Genomic DNA, 18,575 nt, shown 5'->3' on the forward strand with positions numbered 1-18,575 from the left:
CACCACCATACCTCACACCACCATACCTCACACCACCACCACCATACCTCACACCACCACAACCACCATACCTCACACCACCATACCTCACACCATCACCACACCTCACACCATCACCATACCTCGCACCACCATACCTCACACCATCATACCTCACATCACCACCATCATACCTCACATCACCACCACCATACCTCACACCACCATACCTCACACCACCATACCTCACACCACCATACCTCACACCACCATACCTCACACCACCATACCTCACACCACCATACCTCACACCACCATACCTCGCACCACCATACCTCACACCATCATACCTCACATCACCACCATCATACCTCACATCACCACCACCATACCTCACACCACCATACCTCACACCACCATACCTCGCACCACCATACCTCACACCACCACCACCATACCTCACACCACCACCACCATACCTCACACCACAACAACCACCATACCTCACACCACCATACCTCGCACCACCATACCTCACACCATCATACCTCACATCACCACCATCATACCTCACATCACCACCATCATACCTCACATCACCACCACCATACCTCACACCACCACAACCACCATACCTCACACCACCACAACCACCATACCTCACACCACCATACCTCGCACCACCATACCTCACACCATCATACCTCACATCACCACCACCATACCTCACACCACCATACCTCACACCACCACCACCATACCTCACACCACCATACCTCACACCACCACCACCATACCTCACACCACCACCACCATACCTCACACCACCACCACCATACCTCACACCACCACCACCATACCTCACACCACCACCATACCTCACACCACCACCATACCTCATGTAACAGTATAACTTTAGACAGTTCCCTCGCCCATACCCGGGCGCGAACCAGGGACCCTCTGCACACATCAACAACAGTCACCCATGAAGCATCGTTACCCATCGCTCCACAAAAGCCGCGGCCCTTGCAGAGCAAGGGGAACTACTACTTCAAGGTCTCAGAGCAAGTGACGTCACCGATTGAAACGCTATTTAGAGCGCACCACCGCTAACTAAGCTAGCCGTTTCACATCCGTTACACTCACACCACCATACCTCACACCACCATCACCATACCTCACACCACCATCACCATACCATACCTCACACCACCATCACCTCACACCACCATCACCTCACACCACCATGCCTCACCACACCTCACACCACCATCACCATACCTCACACCACCACCACCATACCTCACACCACCACCACCATTCCTCACACCACCATCACCATACCTCACACCACCATTCCTCACACCACCACCACCATACCTCACACCACCATACCTCACACCACCACCACCATACCTCACACCACCACCATACCTCACACCACCACCATACCTCACACCACCACCACCATACCTCACACCACCATACCTCACACCACCATCACCACCATACCTCACACCACCATTCCTCACACCACCATCACCACCATACCTCACACCACCATTCCTCACACCACCACCACCATACCTCACACCACCATCACCACACCTCGCACCATCACCACACCTCGCACCATCACCACACCTCGCACCATCACCACACCTCGCACCATCACCACACCTCGCACCATCATACCTCGCACCATCATACCTCACACCACCATACCTCACACCACCACCACCATACCTCACACCACCACCACCATACCTCACACCACCACCACCATACCTCACACCACCATACCTCACACCACCAAACCACACACCACCACCATACCTCACACCACCACGACCATACCTCACACCACCACGACCATACCTCACACCACCACGACCATACCTCACACCACCACCACCATACCTCACACCGCCATACCTCACACCACCACAACCACCATACCTCACACCATCACCATACCTCACACCACCATCATACCTCACACCATCATACCTCACACCACCATACCTCACACCACCACCACCATACCTCACACCACCACCACCATACCTCACACCACCACCACCACCATACCTCACACCACCATACCTCACACCACCATACCTCACACCACCACCACCATACCTCACACCACCACCACCATACCTCACACCACCATACCTCACACCACCATACCTCACACCACCATACCTCGCACCACCATACCTCGCACCATCATACCTCACATCACCACCATCATACCTCACATCACCACCACCACCATACCTCACACCACCATACCTCACACCACCACCATACCTCACACCACCACCATACCTCACACCACCACCATACCTCATGTAACAGTATAACTTTAGACAGTTCCCTCGCCCATACCCGGGCGCGAACCAGGGACCCTCTGCACACATCAACAACAGTCACCCATGAAGCATCGTTACCCATCGCTCCACAAAAGCCGCGGCCCTTGCAGAGCAAGGGGAACTACTACTTCAAGGTCTCAGAGCAAGTGACGTCACCGATTGAAACGCTATTTAGAGCGCACCACCGCTAACTAAGCTAGCCGTTTCACATCCGTTACACTCACACCACCATACCTCACACCACCATCACCATACCTCACACCACCATCACCATACCATACCTCACACCACCATCACCTCACACCACCATCACCTCACACCACCATGCCTCACCACACCTCACACCACCATCACCATACCTCACACCACCACCACCATACCTCACACCACCACCACCATTCCTCACACCACCATCACCATACCTCACACCACCATTCCTCACACCACCACCACCATACCTCACACCACCACCATACCTCACACCACCACCACCATACCTCACACCACCACCATACCTCACACCACCACCATACCTCACACCACCACCACCATACCTCACACCACCATACCTCACACCACCATCACCACCATACCTCACACCACCATTCCTCACACCACCATCACCACCATACCTCACACCACCATGCCTCACCACACCTCACACCACCATCACCATACCTCACACCACCACCACCATACCTCACACCACCACCACCATTCCTCACACCACCATCACCATACCTCACACCACCATTCCTCACACCACCACCACCATACCTCACACCTCACACCACCATTCCTCACACCACCACCACCATACCTCACACCACCACCATACCTCACACCACCACCATACCTCACACCACCACCACCAAACCTCACACCACCACCACCATTCCTCACACCACCATCACCATACCTCACACCACCATTCCTCACACCACCACCACCATACCTCACACCTCACACCACCATTCCTCACACCACCACCACCATACCTCACACCATCACCATACCTCACACCACCACCATACCTCACACCACCACCATACCTCACACCACCACCATACCTCACACCACCATACCTCGCACCACCATACCTCACACCATCATACCTCACACCACCATACCTCACACCACCACCACCATACCTCACACCACCACCACCATACCTCACACCACCATACCTCACACCACCACCACCATACCTCACACCACCACCACCATACCTCACACCACCATACCTCACACCACCATACCTCGCACCACCATACCTCACACCATCATACCTCACATCACCACCATCATACCTCACATCACCACCACCACCATACCTCACACCACCATACCTCACACCACCATACCTCACACCACCACCATACCTCACACCACCACCATACCTCATGTAACAGTATAACTTTAGACAGTTCCCTCGCCCATACCCGGGCGCGAACCAGGGACCCTCTGCACACATCAACAACAGTCACCCATGAAGCATCGTTACCCATCGCTCCACAAAAGCCGCGGCCCTTGCAGAGCAAGGGGAACTACTACTTCAAGGTCACAGAGCAAGTGACGTCACCGATTGAAACGCTATTTAGAGCGCACCACCGCTAACTAAGCTAGCCGTTTCACATCCGTTACACTCACACCACCATACCTCACACCACCATCACCATACCTCACACCACCATCACCATACCATACCTCACACCACCATCACCTCACACCACCATCACCTCACACCACCATCACCTCACACCACCATGCCTCACCACACCTCACACCACCATCACCATACCTCACACCACCATCACCATACCTCACCACACCTCACCACACCTCACACCACCATCACCATACCTCACACCACCACCACCATACCTCACACCACCACCATTCCTCACACCACCACCACCATACCTCACACCACCATTCCTCACACCACCACCATACCTCACACCACCATACCTCACACCACCATCACCACCATACCTCACACCACCATACCTCACACCACCATTCCTCACACCACCACCACCATACCTCACACCACCACCACCATACCTCACACCACCATTCCTCACACCGCCACCACTATACCTCACACCACCATACCTTACACCACCACCACCATACCTCACACCACCACCACCATACCTCACACCACCATACCTCACACCACCATACCTCACACCACCATACCTCACACCATCACCATACCTCACACCATCACCACACCTCACACCATCACCATACCTCGCACCACCATACCTCACACCATCATACCTCACATCACCACCATCATACCTCACATCACCACCACCATACCTCACACCACCATACCTCACACCACCATACCTCACACCACCATACCTCACACCACCATACCTCACACCACCACCACCATACCTCACACCACCACCACCATACCTCACACCACCACCACCATCATACCTCACACCACCACAACCACCATACCTCACACCACCATACCTCGCACCACCATACCTCACACCATCATACCTCACATCACCACCATCATACCTCACATCACCACCACCATACCTCACACCACCATACCTCACACCACCATACCTCGCACCACCATACCTCACACCACCACCACCATACCTCACACCACCACCACCATACCTCACACCACCACAACCACCATACCTCACACCACCATACCTCGCACCACCATACCTCACACCATCATACCTCACATCACCACCATCATACCTCACATCACCACCATCATACCTCACATCACCACCACCATACCTCACACCACCACAACCACCATACCTCACACCACCACAACCACCATACCTCACACCACCATACCTCGCACCACCATACCTCACACCATCATACCTCACATCACCACCATCATACCTCACATCACCACCACCATACCTCACACCACCATACCTCACACCACCATACCTCACACCACCATACCTCACACCGCCACCACTATACCTCACACCACCATACCTTACACCACCACCACCATACCTCACACCACCACCACCATACCTCACACCACCATACCTCACACCACCACCACCATACCTCACACCACCACAACCACCATACCTCACACCACCATACCTCACACCATCACCACACCTCACACCATCACCATACCTCGCACCACCATACCTCACACCATCATACCTCACATCACCACCATCATACCTCACATCACCACCACCATACCTCACACCACCATACCTCACACCACCATACCTCACACCACCATACCTCACACCACCATACCTCACACCACCATACCTCACACCACCATACCTCACACCACCATACCTCGCACCACCATACCTCACACCATCATACCTCACATCACCACCATCATACCTCACATCACCACCACCATACCTCACACCACCATACCTCACACCACCATACCTCGCACCACCATACCTCACACCACCACCACCATACCTCACACCACCACCACCATACCTCACACCACAACAACCACCATACCTCACACCACCATACCTCGCACCACCATACCTCACACCATCATACCTCACATCACCACCATCATACCTCACATCACCACCATCATACCTCACATCACCACCACCATACCTCACACCACCACAACCACCATACCTCACACCACCACAACCACCATACCTCACACCACCATACCTCGCACCACCATACCTCACACCATCATACCTCACATCACCACCACCATACCTCACACCACCATACCTCACACCACCACCACCATACCTCACACCACCATACCTCACACCACCACCACCATACCTCACACCACCACCACCATACCTCACACCACCACCACCATACCTCACACCACCACCACCATACCTCACACCACCACCATACCTCACACCACCACCATACCTCATGTAACAGTATAACTTTAGACAGTTCCCTCGCCCATACCCGGGCGCGAACCAGGGACCCTCTGCACACATCAACAACAGTCACCCATGAAGCATCGTTACCCATCGCTCCACAAAAGCCGCGGCCCTTGCAGAGCAAGGGGAACTACTACTTCAAGGTCTCAGAGCAAGTGACGTCACCGATTGAAACGCTATTTAGAGCGCACCACCGCTAACTAAGCTAGCCGTTTCACATCCGTTACACTCACACCACCATACCTCACACCACCATCACCATACCTCACACCACCATCACCATACCATACCTCACACCACCATCACCTCACACCACCATCACCTCACACCACCATGCCTCACCACACCTCACACCACCATCACCATACCTCACACCACCACCACCATACCTCACACCACCACCACCATTCCTCACACCACCATCACCATACCTCACACCACCATTCCTCACACCACCACCACCATACCTCACACCACCATACCTCACACCACCACCACCATACCTCACACCACCACCATACCTCACACCACCACCATACCTCACACCACCACCACCATACCTCACACCACCATACCTCACACCACCATCACCACCATACCTCACACCACCATTCCTCACACCACCATCACCACCATACCTCACACCACCATTCCTCACACCACCACCACCATACCTCACACCGCCACCACCATACCTCACACCACCATTCCTCACACCACCACCACCATACCTCACACCACCACCACCATACCTCACACAGCACCATCACCACCATATCACAACATCATGCCACACATCACCATCAGCAAGGCAAGGCAAGACTGACACACCTACCAAATCTGTAACATAACAAAGCTGCGTCGTACCACACACCCAATCACGTTTTCCCATTATGACCCTGTTCAAACGGGGAGTGGAAACAACAAGGAAGTAAATGCATTGGTTCTAACCTGTGTAATCATAGGTGTCTGTAAAAACACTTCCCTGCCTGCCCACTCATTTGATCAATGCCAGAAAACATTTTGATTGGAAACTAAGGGTGCGGTCGTAAGCATTGTCTGTTTTGGTCAAATCAGAGCCTTGTCGGTTTGGTCAAATCAGAGCCTTGTCGGTTTGGTCAAATCAGAGCCTTGTCGGTTTGGTCAAATCAGAGCCTTGTCGGTTTGGTCAAATCAGAGCCTTGTCGGTTTGATCAAATCAGAGCCTTGACGGTTTGGTCAAATCAGAGCCTTGTCTGCTTGGTCAAATCAGAGCGCACACGGCACTAATGTCACTGGACCTTTTGGCCGAGGAGTAGGGTTGATCCAAGTCTAACTCTAACGGCAGTCAAGCACCCAACCTAACTGGCTAAAGTTGGCTAGCTACTTCCAGACAGAAATGAGAGAACACCTCACTCTGACCATTTTACTCACTCTAGCAGAGCTGGATAGGCTCTGCAAACGTTTACCCGCAGCGTTCACGTTCAGCGGGTATTGCGCGTTTGTAAATTCATCGGGTATTCTGAGCTCTGGCAAACCCAGACGCGAGTGCTCTGAAATCAGATTAGATAGCCAGAGTGTTTTCATAAATTCAATCTGGCTAACATTCGTTCAGCATAGCTAGCTTGCTAGCAAAGCGATTCACATTTCTTGCTAGCTAACCTGCATCTCTAGCTGTAGCCACTGAAAAACTTAGTGGGAAAATAAGTATTTTACTCAGCCACTCCAATTACATGACATCCTCCCTGCCTCTAGCTAACGTTAGGCTCTGTGTTTTTTAGTCTGCTAAATAAATAGATACGCTAGGCTATTAGTGACGTTATGACTGAGTTGTGATCATTACCCTTGGTAGTTTGATTGTATTGACGTTCCCAGCCTAATTTACATCTGATTTAAACTCCGTCATTAAAACTGAAACCGTGCATCCTGAATGGAAGCAGCAAATAATGTACCAGGCCAGCTGGGATTTAAAACCTGATAGCACTAGTTGTTGGACCACCAAGAAATGTATTGGTGAATTATATTAATCATGCATTGAACTGCATCCATCTATTCTGCCAACAATGCCTTTAGTGTATGTCATAGAATTTAGTCAAATATAACCTATTTTTAAAACCTATACATATATACACACACACACACGCACACAGTATACAAGGTCTCAGGTGTGAACGGGGAGCAGGTGTGTTAAATTTGGTGTCATCGCTCTCACAACAGATCCGTGAAGTATTGGAGTGGGCTTTTAGTCTGACTCAGGAGGCGCTTCAGAGCATACTACTCACTAACGTAACCCTGGACAACAGAGTAGACGAGCTCGGGGCGAGGATCTCCTTCCAGAGAGACATTGGGGACTCTTGCATACTCTGTTTTACAGAATCATGGCTCTCTCCCGATATACTGTCCCCGTCTGTTCAACCAGCGGGGTTCTCTGTCTATTGCGCAGACGGGGAAAAAGAAACTCTCTAGGGGGATAAAGAAATGTAGAGGTGTATGTTTCATGATTAACTACTCATGGTGTGATCGCATATAGGAACTCAAGTCCTCTTGTTCTCCTGATTTGGAATACCTCACCATCAAATGCCTACCTCGTTACCTCCCGAGATAATTTACTTTGGTTATAGTTACTGCCGTGTATATTCCCCCCGAGCCAACGCCGCGATGCCTGTCAAGGAACTACACTGGACTTTGTGCAAACTGGAAACTGCATAACCTGAGGCCACATTTATTGTAGCTGCTTTCTTGAATTAAGGAATACTCTACTGAAGTTTCATCAGTACGTCTCCTGTGCTACTCGCTCATCGAGCAGTCTTGACCTTTGCAACTCCCCCTTCTTGGGCGGCTACAAGGCCCTCCCTTCGGCAAATCGGATCACACCTCCATTTTGCTCCTCCCCTCATATAGGCAGAAACTTAAACAGGAAGTACCCGTGGTAAGGGCTGTTCAACGTTGGTCTGACCAATTTGTAATCTATGTTTCAAGATTGTTTTGATCACGTGGACTGGGATATGTTCCGGGTAGCCTCTGAAAATAGTATTTACGTATACACTCGGTGACTGAGTTAATCAGGAAGTGCATAGAGGATTTTGTTCCTACTGTGATTAGAACTTATCCAAACCATGGATTGATGGCAGCATTCACACAAAACTGAAAGTGCGAACCACGGCATTTAACCACGACAAGGTAACTGGAAACATGGGCGTGTACAAACAGACCAGCTATGCCCTCTGTTCAGGCAAACAAACAGGCAAAATGACAGTACAGGGACAAAGTGGAGCCGCAATTCAACGGCTCAGACACGAGATGTATGTGGCATGGACTCCAGACAATCACAGGTTATAAAGGGATAACCAACAACATCGTGCCACCGGCGCCTTGCTCCTGGACAAGCTAAGCACCTAATTTGCCCATTTTCAAGGAAACGAGTGCCGCTCACGAGGACTGAGCTCTCATTCTCCTCAGACGGTGTGACTAAGACATTTTAAGGCTGCCGGCCCAGGCGGCAGCCCCTATCCCAGTGTGTTGTCCTCACTTGCTTCAAGATGTCCACCATTGTTCCTTTACCCACTCACTACTTCTGTCATCAAGAACTGCTTTGTGAGGCAAGTTGAGGATCATAATCACCTCCACCTTACCCAACACCCTAGACCAGTGGTCACCAAGCCATTCCTAGTTGATTACCAAACATTTCTATTAAAAAAAACAACGATAAAGCCTTGCGTTCCTATTATTTTTCATTTGTTTTGTGCTGTTGGTAGTAGGTGCACTTGATTCAGCAGCCCTGGTGCCGGGAAGGCAAAGTGTTCCCATTTTTTTTAACCATTTCATGTGTCTGAAGGTAGAACTACGCCTACCCAACAAGCCCAGAAAGGAAATCAAGTGAACCTATAGGCCTACCACTGGCTAATCCGATGGCTCAGATCCCCGTGTCTGGAGTTTCCTCGTGCCATAAACTGTAAAAAGAAGCTTTGAATGCACAGCAAAGTTGATCATGTGAGATTCCAAAACTAATAAAATCATGACAAGACTCAACGAATGCAGTAACAAGCTGCTGTTTATGCGTTTAGCTCATGTTTAAGTTGTTGATCAGCACTGTCAACACTGTTAAACAGCCATAACATTTGCATTCTCCCTACTTCCACTCATGCTACAACCAGCACTGCAGCTTCAATGAAATACAAAGTGTGTCCATAAGCTTGCGTTATGATTTACTGCTGCTCTTTTTTAATATAGAGGAAAATTTCACTTTCTCTGAAATATCACATTTCCATAAGTATTCAGACCCTTTTACTCAGTACTTTGTTGAAGCACCTTTGGCAGCGATTACAGCCTCGCGTCGTCTTGGGTATGACGCTACAAGCTTGGCACACCTGTATTTGGGGAGTTTCTACCATTCTGCTCTGCAGATCCTGTCAGGTTGGATGGGGAGTGTTGCTGCACATCAATTTTCAGGTCTCTCCAGAGATGTTTGATCGGGTTTAAGTCCGTGCTCTGCATGGACCACTCAAGGACATTCAGAGGCTTGTCCCGAAGCCACTCCTGTGTGGTTAGGGTCGTTGTCCTGTTGGAAGTTGAACCTTCGCCCCAGTCTGAGGTCCTGAGTGCTCAGGGGCAGATTTTCATCAAGGATCTCTCTGTACTTTGCTCCATTCCTCTTTCCCTCGATCCTGACTAGTCTCCCTGCCGCTGAAAAACATCCCCACAGCATGATGCTGCCACCACCATGCTTCACCATAGGGATGGTATCAGGTTTCCTCCAGACGGGATGCTTGGCACTCAGGCCAAAGAGTTGAATCTTGGTTTCATCAGACCAGAGAATCTCATGGTCACAGAGTCCTTTAGGTGCCTTTTGGCAAACTGCAAGTGGGCTGTCATGTGCCTTTTACTGAAGAGTGGCTTCCATCTGGCCACTCTACCATAAAGGCCTGATTGAGGAGCTCCTCCTCCACAGAGGAGCTCTGTCAGCATGACCACCGTGTTCTTGGTCACCTCCCTGACCAAGGCCCTTCTGTTTTTCGCTTTGTCGTTATGGGGTATTTTGTGTGTGTGTGTGTGTGTGTGTGTGTGTGTGTGTGTGTGTGTAGATTTGAGGGGAAAACAATTCAAAATATATATTTTGGAATAAGGCTGTAATGTAACAATGTGGAAGGGGTCTGAATACTTTCTGAAATGCACTGTAGTCGAGGCTCATCCTAAATAACTACTGCTGTACACCTTTTCTATTCATATACTGTTTATGCACACCATCTTGTATAACTGCTGCTCTACACGCCATCTTGTATAACTACTGCTCTACATCCCATCTTGTATAACTGCTGCGCTACACGCCATCTTGTATAACTGCTGCGCTACACGCCATCTTGTATAACTGCTGCGCTACACGCCATCTTGTATAACTGCTGCGCTACACGCCATCTTGTATAACTGCTGCTCTACACGCCATCTTGTATAACTGCTGCGCTACACGCCATCTTGTATAACTGCTGCGCTACACGCCATCTTGTATAACTGCTGCTCTACACGCCATCTTGTATAACTGCTGCTCTACACGCCATCTTGTATAACTGCTGCTCTACACGCCATCTTGTATAACTGCTGCTCTACACGCCATCTTGTATAACTGCTGCGCTACACACCATCTTGTATAACTGCTGCTCTACACGCCATCTTGTATAACTGCTGCTCTACACACCATCTTGTATAACTGCTGCGCTACACAGCATCTTGTATAACTGCTGCTCTACACGCCATCTTGTATAACTGCTGCTCTACACACCATCTTGTATAACTGCTGCTCTACACGCCATCTTGTATAACTACTGCGCTACACACCATCTTGTATAACTGCTGCTCTACACGCCATCTTGTATAACTGCTGCGCTACACACCATCTTGTATAACTGCTGCGCTACACAGCATCTTGTATAACTACTGCGCTACACACCATCTTGTATAACTGTTGCTCTACACACCATCTTGTATAACTGCTGCTCTACACGCCATCTTGTATAACTGCTGCTCTACACACCATCTTGTATAACTGCTGCGCTACACACCATCTTGTATAACTGCTGCTCTACACGCCATCTTGTATAACTACTGCTCTACACACCATCTTGTATAACTGCTGCTCTACACGCCATCTTGTATAACTCTGCTCTACACACCATCTTGTATAACTGCTGCGCTACACACCATCTTGTATAACTACTGCGCTACACACCATCTTGTATAACTACTGCTCTACACACCATCTTGTATAACTACTGCTCTACATGCCATCTTGTATAACTGCTGCTCTACACGCCATCTTGTATAACTGCTGCTCTACGCGCCATCTTGTATAACTGCTGCTCTACACACCATCTTGTATAACTGCTGCTCTACACACCATCTTGTATAACTGCTGCTCTACACACCATCTTGTATAACTGCTGCTCTACACACCATCTTGTATAACTGCTGCTCTACACGCCATCTTGTATAACTGCTGCTCTACGCGCCATCTTGTATAACTGCTGCTCTACGCGCCATCTTGTATAACTGCTGCTCTACGCGCCATCTTGTATAACTGCTGCTCTACACGCCATCTTGTATAACTGCTGCTCTACACACCATCTTGTATAACTGCTGCTCTACACACCATCTTGTATAACTGCTGCTCTACCCGCCATCTTGTATAACTGCTGCTCTACCCACCATCTTGTATAACTGCTGCTCTACGCGCCATCTTGTATAACTGCTGCTCTACGCGCCATCTTGTATAACTGCTGCTCTACGCGCCATCTTGTATAACTGCTGCTCTACACGCCATCTTGTATAACTGCTGCTCTACGCGCCATCTTGTATAACTGCTGCTCTACACACCATCTTGTATAACTGCTGCTCTACGCGCCATCTTGTATAACTGCTGCTCTACACGCCATCTTGTATAACTGCTGCTCTACACACCATCTTGTATAACTGCTGCTCTACCCACCATCTTGTATAACTGCTGCTCTACGCGCCATCTTGTATAACTGCTGCTCTACGCGCCATCTTGTATAACTGCTGCTCTACGCGCCATCTTGTATAACTGCTGCTCTACACGCCATCTTGTATAACTGCTGCTCTACGCGCCATCTTGTATAACTGCTGCTCTACACACCATCTTGTATAACTGCTGCTCTACGCGCCATCTTGTATAACTGCTGCTCTACACACCATCTTGTATAACTGCTGCTCTACACACCATCTTGTATAACTGCTGCTCTACACACCATCTTGTATAACTGCTGCTCTACACACCATCTTGTATAACTGCTGCTCTACACACCATCTTGTATAACTACTGCTCTACACACCATCTTGTATAACTGCTGCTCTACACACCATCTTGTATAACTGCTGCTCTACACACCATCTTGTATAACTGCTGCTCTACACACCATCTTGTATAACTGCTGCTCTACACGCCATCTTGTATAACTGCTGCTCTACACGCCATCTTGTATAACTGCTGCTCTACACGCCATCTTGTATAACTGCTGCTCTACACACCATCTTGTATAACTGCTGCTCTACACACCATCTTGTATAACTGCTGCTCTACACGCCATCTTGTATAACTGCTGCTCTACACGCCATCTTGTATAACTGCTGCTCTACACACCATCTTGTATAACTGCTGCTCTACACGCCATCTTGTATAACTGCTGCTCTACACACCATCTTGTATAACTGCTGCTCTACCCACCATCTTGTATAACTGCTGCTCTACCCACCATCTTGTATAACTGCTGCTCTACACGCCATCGTATCTATATTCCCGGACTCTTCTTATATTTCTTAATTTAGTTTCTCTTTGGCGATTTGTGTATTATTCATTATTACTGCACTGTTGGAGCAAAAAACAAACATTTTTGCTGCACCTGCGATTAATATCTGCCGTGTGTGTGGTGTGTGGTGTGTGGTGTGTGGTGTGTGTGTGTGTGTGTGTGTGTGTGTGTGTGTGTGTGTGTGTGTGTGTGTGTGTGTGTGTGTGTGTGTGTGTGTGTGTGTGTGTGTGTGTGTGTGTGTGTGTGTGTGTGTGTGTGTGTGTGTGTGTGCAAGCAATAAGATTTTTTTTATTAGATTTCTTGGTGGTTAACGTCCTTATTCCATCCATTCCTAGATGGCAGCGGTAAGAAGCCACCATCAAGTCTGGGTCCTCGTCTCAGTGCCAAGCGCAGAGTAGCAGCGGAAGCTAAAGAGGACTTCCAGACCCCCGGGAAGAAGCCTTCACCCCTCAAGAAGAGCCAGAGTGTAAGAACTAAGACATAAGGCTCTCTTTTGGATATAGCAATGTTGTTTTTTTTTTTTTTTTTTTTTCCCAAAAGTGTTTTGAGTGAAAAATGTAGGTCTTCCTAGTGTGCAAAAATACAAACATTGGAATTGATGTCATTTTAAACCATTTTGTGGTTGTATATTTGTTGTAATGACATTTTTCAATCATGTTTTCCCTCTAGCTTGTCTGGCACAGAGTGGGCTACTTCTTCCACGGGGGTTAAAGGGTTTTTAATCATAGTGTCATGTGTAGGCTACTTTCTATTCTATAGACCCTGATGTAGTAAATACAGCCTGTGTGGGTTTTTTTTTGTCTACTGTAGGTGAGGCCCAACGTGAGGTCAGTCCTCCACACGGTCCAGAAGAACCAGATGATGCCGATGACCCCTGGGTCTCTGGGACGCAGCACGGTCATGAAGCCCTTCATTCAACACACCACGCCGGACAGAGTCGACCTCAAGGTTCGGTTTTATTTTTCTTCATTGTTTTATTTAGGAGCCCTTGGGATGTGCTACTTCCTGAGGAATAAGGAAGTCCTCCTTATCGGACATCCTCCGCTCATATATAATTTAAAATTATAAACTGGGTGGTTCAAATGCCTGAATGGCTGAATGGCTGACAGCCGTGATATATGGGTGTGGCAAAATGTTCTTGTTTTTTTCTAATTATGTTGGTAACCAGTTTATAAAAGCAATAAGGCACCTCGGGGGTTTGTGGTATATGGCCATTATAAACTGGGTGGTTCTAGCCCTGAATGCTGATTGGCTGACAGCCTTGGTATATCAGACCGTATACCACGGGTATGACAAAACATACATTTTTACTGCTCTAATTACAGTGCCTTGCGAAAGTATTCGGCCCCCTTGAACTTTGCGACCTTTTGCCACATTTCAGGCTTCAAACATAAAGATATAAAACTGTCTTTTTTTTGTGAAGAATCAACATCAAGTGGGACACAATCATGAAGTGGAACGACATTTATTGGATATTTCAAACTTTTTTAAACAAATCAAAAACTGAAAAATTGGGCGTTTGTGATTTATAGTCGGTTGGCGTCGTGCCTTAGAACAGCCCTTTGCCGTGGTATATTGGCCATAAACCACACCCCCTCGGCCCTTATTCCATAACTGACCTATCCCTTTGTCCAAATGTTGTCCTGATCACATCTCATAAAACTGTTAAGTGTAACGTATTGAACCGTTCGCCACGAGGACATCTGTTCAGTCCGCGCTGTGAACCAGAATAAATACATCATTTTTTGCTTAATATAAACACTAGGCCTATAGGTAATGCCTATGCTGCATTGTATGCCGTTGCCTCTTGAGTAAATCTGAGCTGATAACAAGAACTAGTTCTGTAGGATGTCGACTGGTGCGTACTATTTTAAACCAGAATTTGAGGATCTTCCATCGTTTTAAATCTCCAGTTTGGAAACATTTTTCGGTAGATCACAACGTCGATGGTCACAATCGTGGATAAAATGTAAACAGTATGTCGTCACTGCTCAATGAGAATAGCCTACGCAAGAGTGGCGCGTGTAGCTTGTTGTTGGCCAATCACAAGTCATCAAAAGCGCCTCTACAGTACACAGTGTCTCCATGGTGTGGCAAAGCAATTTAGGAGATTATCTCATCAATGGAAGACTGAATTAAAAGTTTAATGAGAAGGATATGCTACAATGACCAAGAGCCTAGAATGACCAAGAGCCTAGAATGACCAAGAGGCTGCTAGTGAATAACCTGAGGTGTTTTAACTGAAGGACAGGGGGAAAAGGGCATGCAGCCTAAATTAGACTAGCTAGCTAACTTAGCCTTGTTGCTTATTTCCGTTTGATAAAGTCAAGACCGGTACTACGTAATCGAACTGTGACCCCCAAAACCGCAATACGTACCGACCCGTTACACCCTTAGTGTGTTGTTGTTTTTCATTTTGAGGCAAAAGGATTTTAGTGTGATTTTTATTTTTTATATATATATTATTTTTTTGTTAAAAAAAACAAACATGAATCCCAATCTTACCAGAACATATGCAGCCTTGTTAACTGGGTCTTTCTCTCCCGGTCCCATCTACAGTCGGGCAGTGGTCTCGTGGTACGTATCAGAGGAATCTAGTGGGATATGTGGGGGTGTGTTTCGTCTGTCACTTCACTGGTACAGCTCTACTTGTCCGTCCGTCCGCCCCCCCTCCTTCCTCCCTCCCCATCTGTAACAATGGTGTTAGGTTCCAAAGGGTTTATGTCTAACTTGTTTTAAGGCATTTGCTGCATGAGCCTGAAGCACATACGTTCCCTCCTCGCCAACTAAATGGTTATCATTGAAATACATGGACTTTTACTCTGCAAATCTTTTTTTTAAGGCACATCTTGATGGATTCTATTTCAGAAATCACTCATGGTGCCTTTTAGTCATAATAATCTTACTCACTTTTCCCTTTCCACTTATCGTCCCATTTAACAAATAAACAAATAAATAAATACTACCACTGCTTTCACTCAGTCCCCAATGAGTTGCCACTAGAATGCATGGTAAACTGTCAATGTACTAGGAGAGCTGATTCCTCTATGACATCAGTGTGTTTTTGATTTCTAGGAAAGAGAATGCCTGAAACTGGAAGCACTGAAGAAGAAGCAAGAGCAAGAAGAGGAGAGGAGAAAACGGGAGGAGATGAAGAAGAAGAAGAGGGATGAACGGCTGCGGAGGGTAGTCGAGGCCCGGGTGAAGGAGGAACAGAAAGATAAGAAGATTCTCCAGATTGAGAAACACGACACAGTAGGAGAGCTTGACAATTAACTTGAATTAGATTTTTATGAGAAGCAGAACTGTGTTGTATTTATTAACGCAAAAGTGCTCAACCATTTCCCCTGTTGTTCCCCAGCTGCAAGTGGAGCACATGGCAGAGGAGAAAGCCAAGGAGAAGGTGGCCGCCAAACGCCAGGACGAGCTGGAACTGAGGAGGAGGAGGAGGAAGAAGATTCAACAAGCTGTGAGACAAATATATCCTGACATTGTTTGGTTTATATTTTATATGTAGTTTACAATGCCAGCGGCATACCACCCTGCATCCCACTGCTGGCTTGCTTCTAAAGCTAAGCATGGTTGGTCCTGGTCGGTCCCTGGATGGGAGACCAGGTGCTGCTGGCTTGCTTCTGAAGATAAGCAGGGTTGGTCCTGGTCGGTCCCTGGATGGGAGACCAGATGCTGCTGGCTTGCTTCTGAAGCTAAGCAGGGTTGGTCCTGGTCGGTCCCTGGATGGGAGACCAGATGCTGCTGGCTTGCTTCTGAAGCTAAGCAGGGTTGGTCCTGGTCGGTCCCTGGATGGGAGACCAGGTGCTGCTGGCTTGCTTCTGAAGCTAAGCAGGGTTGGTCCTGGTCGGTCTCTGGATGGGAGGCCAGATGCTGCTGGCTTGCTTCTGAAGCTAAACAGGGTTGGTCCTGGTCGGTCCCTGGATGGGAGACCAGATGCTGCTGGCTTGCTTCTGAAGCTAAGCAGGGTTGGTCCTGGTCGGTCCCTGGATGGGAGGCCAGATGCTGCTGGCTTGCTTCTGAAGCTAAGCAGGGTTGGTCCTGGTCGGTTCCTGGATGGGAGACCAGATGCTGCTGGAAGTGGTGTTGGAGGGCCAGTAGGAGGCACTCTTTCCTCTGGTCTAAAAAAAAATAAATCCTAATTTCCCCCAGGGCAGTGATTAGGACATTGCCCTGTGTAGGGTGCTGTCTTTCGGATGGGACGTTAAAACGGGTCTCCTGACTCTCTGTGGTCACTAAAGATCCCATGGTACTTATCGTAAGAGTAGGGGTGTTAACCCTGGCGTCCTGACTAAATTCCCAATCTGTCCCTCTTACCATTACGTTCACTTAATCATCCTCATCTTACAATTGGCTCATCCTCTCCCCTGTAACTATTCCCCAGGTCATTACTGTAAATGAGAACGTGTTCTCAGTCAACTTTACCTGGTCAAATAATATAAACATATTGTAATTGCATCCCTGGCTATGTCAAATCAACCCCTTGTCCC

The 18,575-nt window shown here is 48.5% G+C and overlaps 1 protein-coding gene across 1 annotated transcript in view; it reads left to right on the forward strand.

The window, feature by feature from the left end:
- Window positions 1–18,575, forward strand: part of LOC139407471 (inner centromere protein-like) — a 37,804-nt gene that overhangs the window by 11,881 nt on the left and 7,348 nt on the right. Inside the window, exons 6-10 of the mRNA XM_071151266.1 lie at window positions 14,412–14,542; window positions 14,887–15,024; window positions 16,636–16,653; window positions 17,152–17,331; window positions 17,438–17,545. Coding sequence (XP_071007367.1) covers window positions 14,412–14,542; window positions 14,887–15,024; window positions 16,636–16,653; window positions 17,152–17,331; window positions 17,438–17,545 — 575 coding nt within the window. The remainder of the gene's footprint in view (window positions 1–14,411; window positions 14,543–14,886; window positions 15,025–16,635; window positions 16,654–17,151; window positions 17,332–17,437; window positions 17,546–18,575) is intronic.

Source organism: Oncorhynchus clarkii, chromosome 4 (genome assembly GCF_045791955.1).
Source record: "Oncorhynchus clarkii lewisi isolate Uvic-CL-2024 chromosome 4, UVic_Ocla_1.0, whole genome shotgun sequence".
NCBI lineage: Eukaryota > Metazoa > Chordata > Actinopteri > Salmoniformes > Salmonidae > Oncorhynchus > Oncorhynchus clarkii.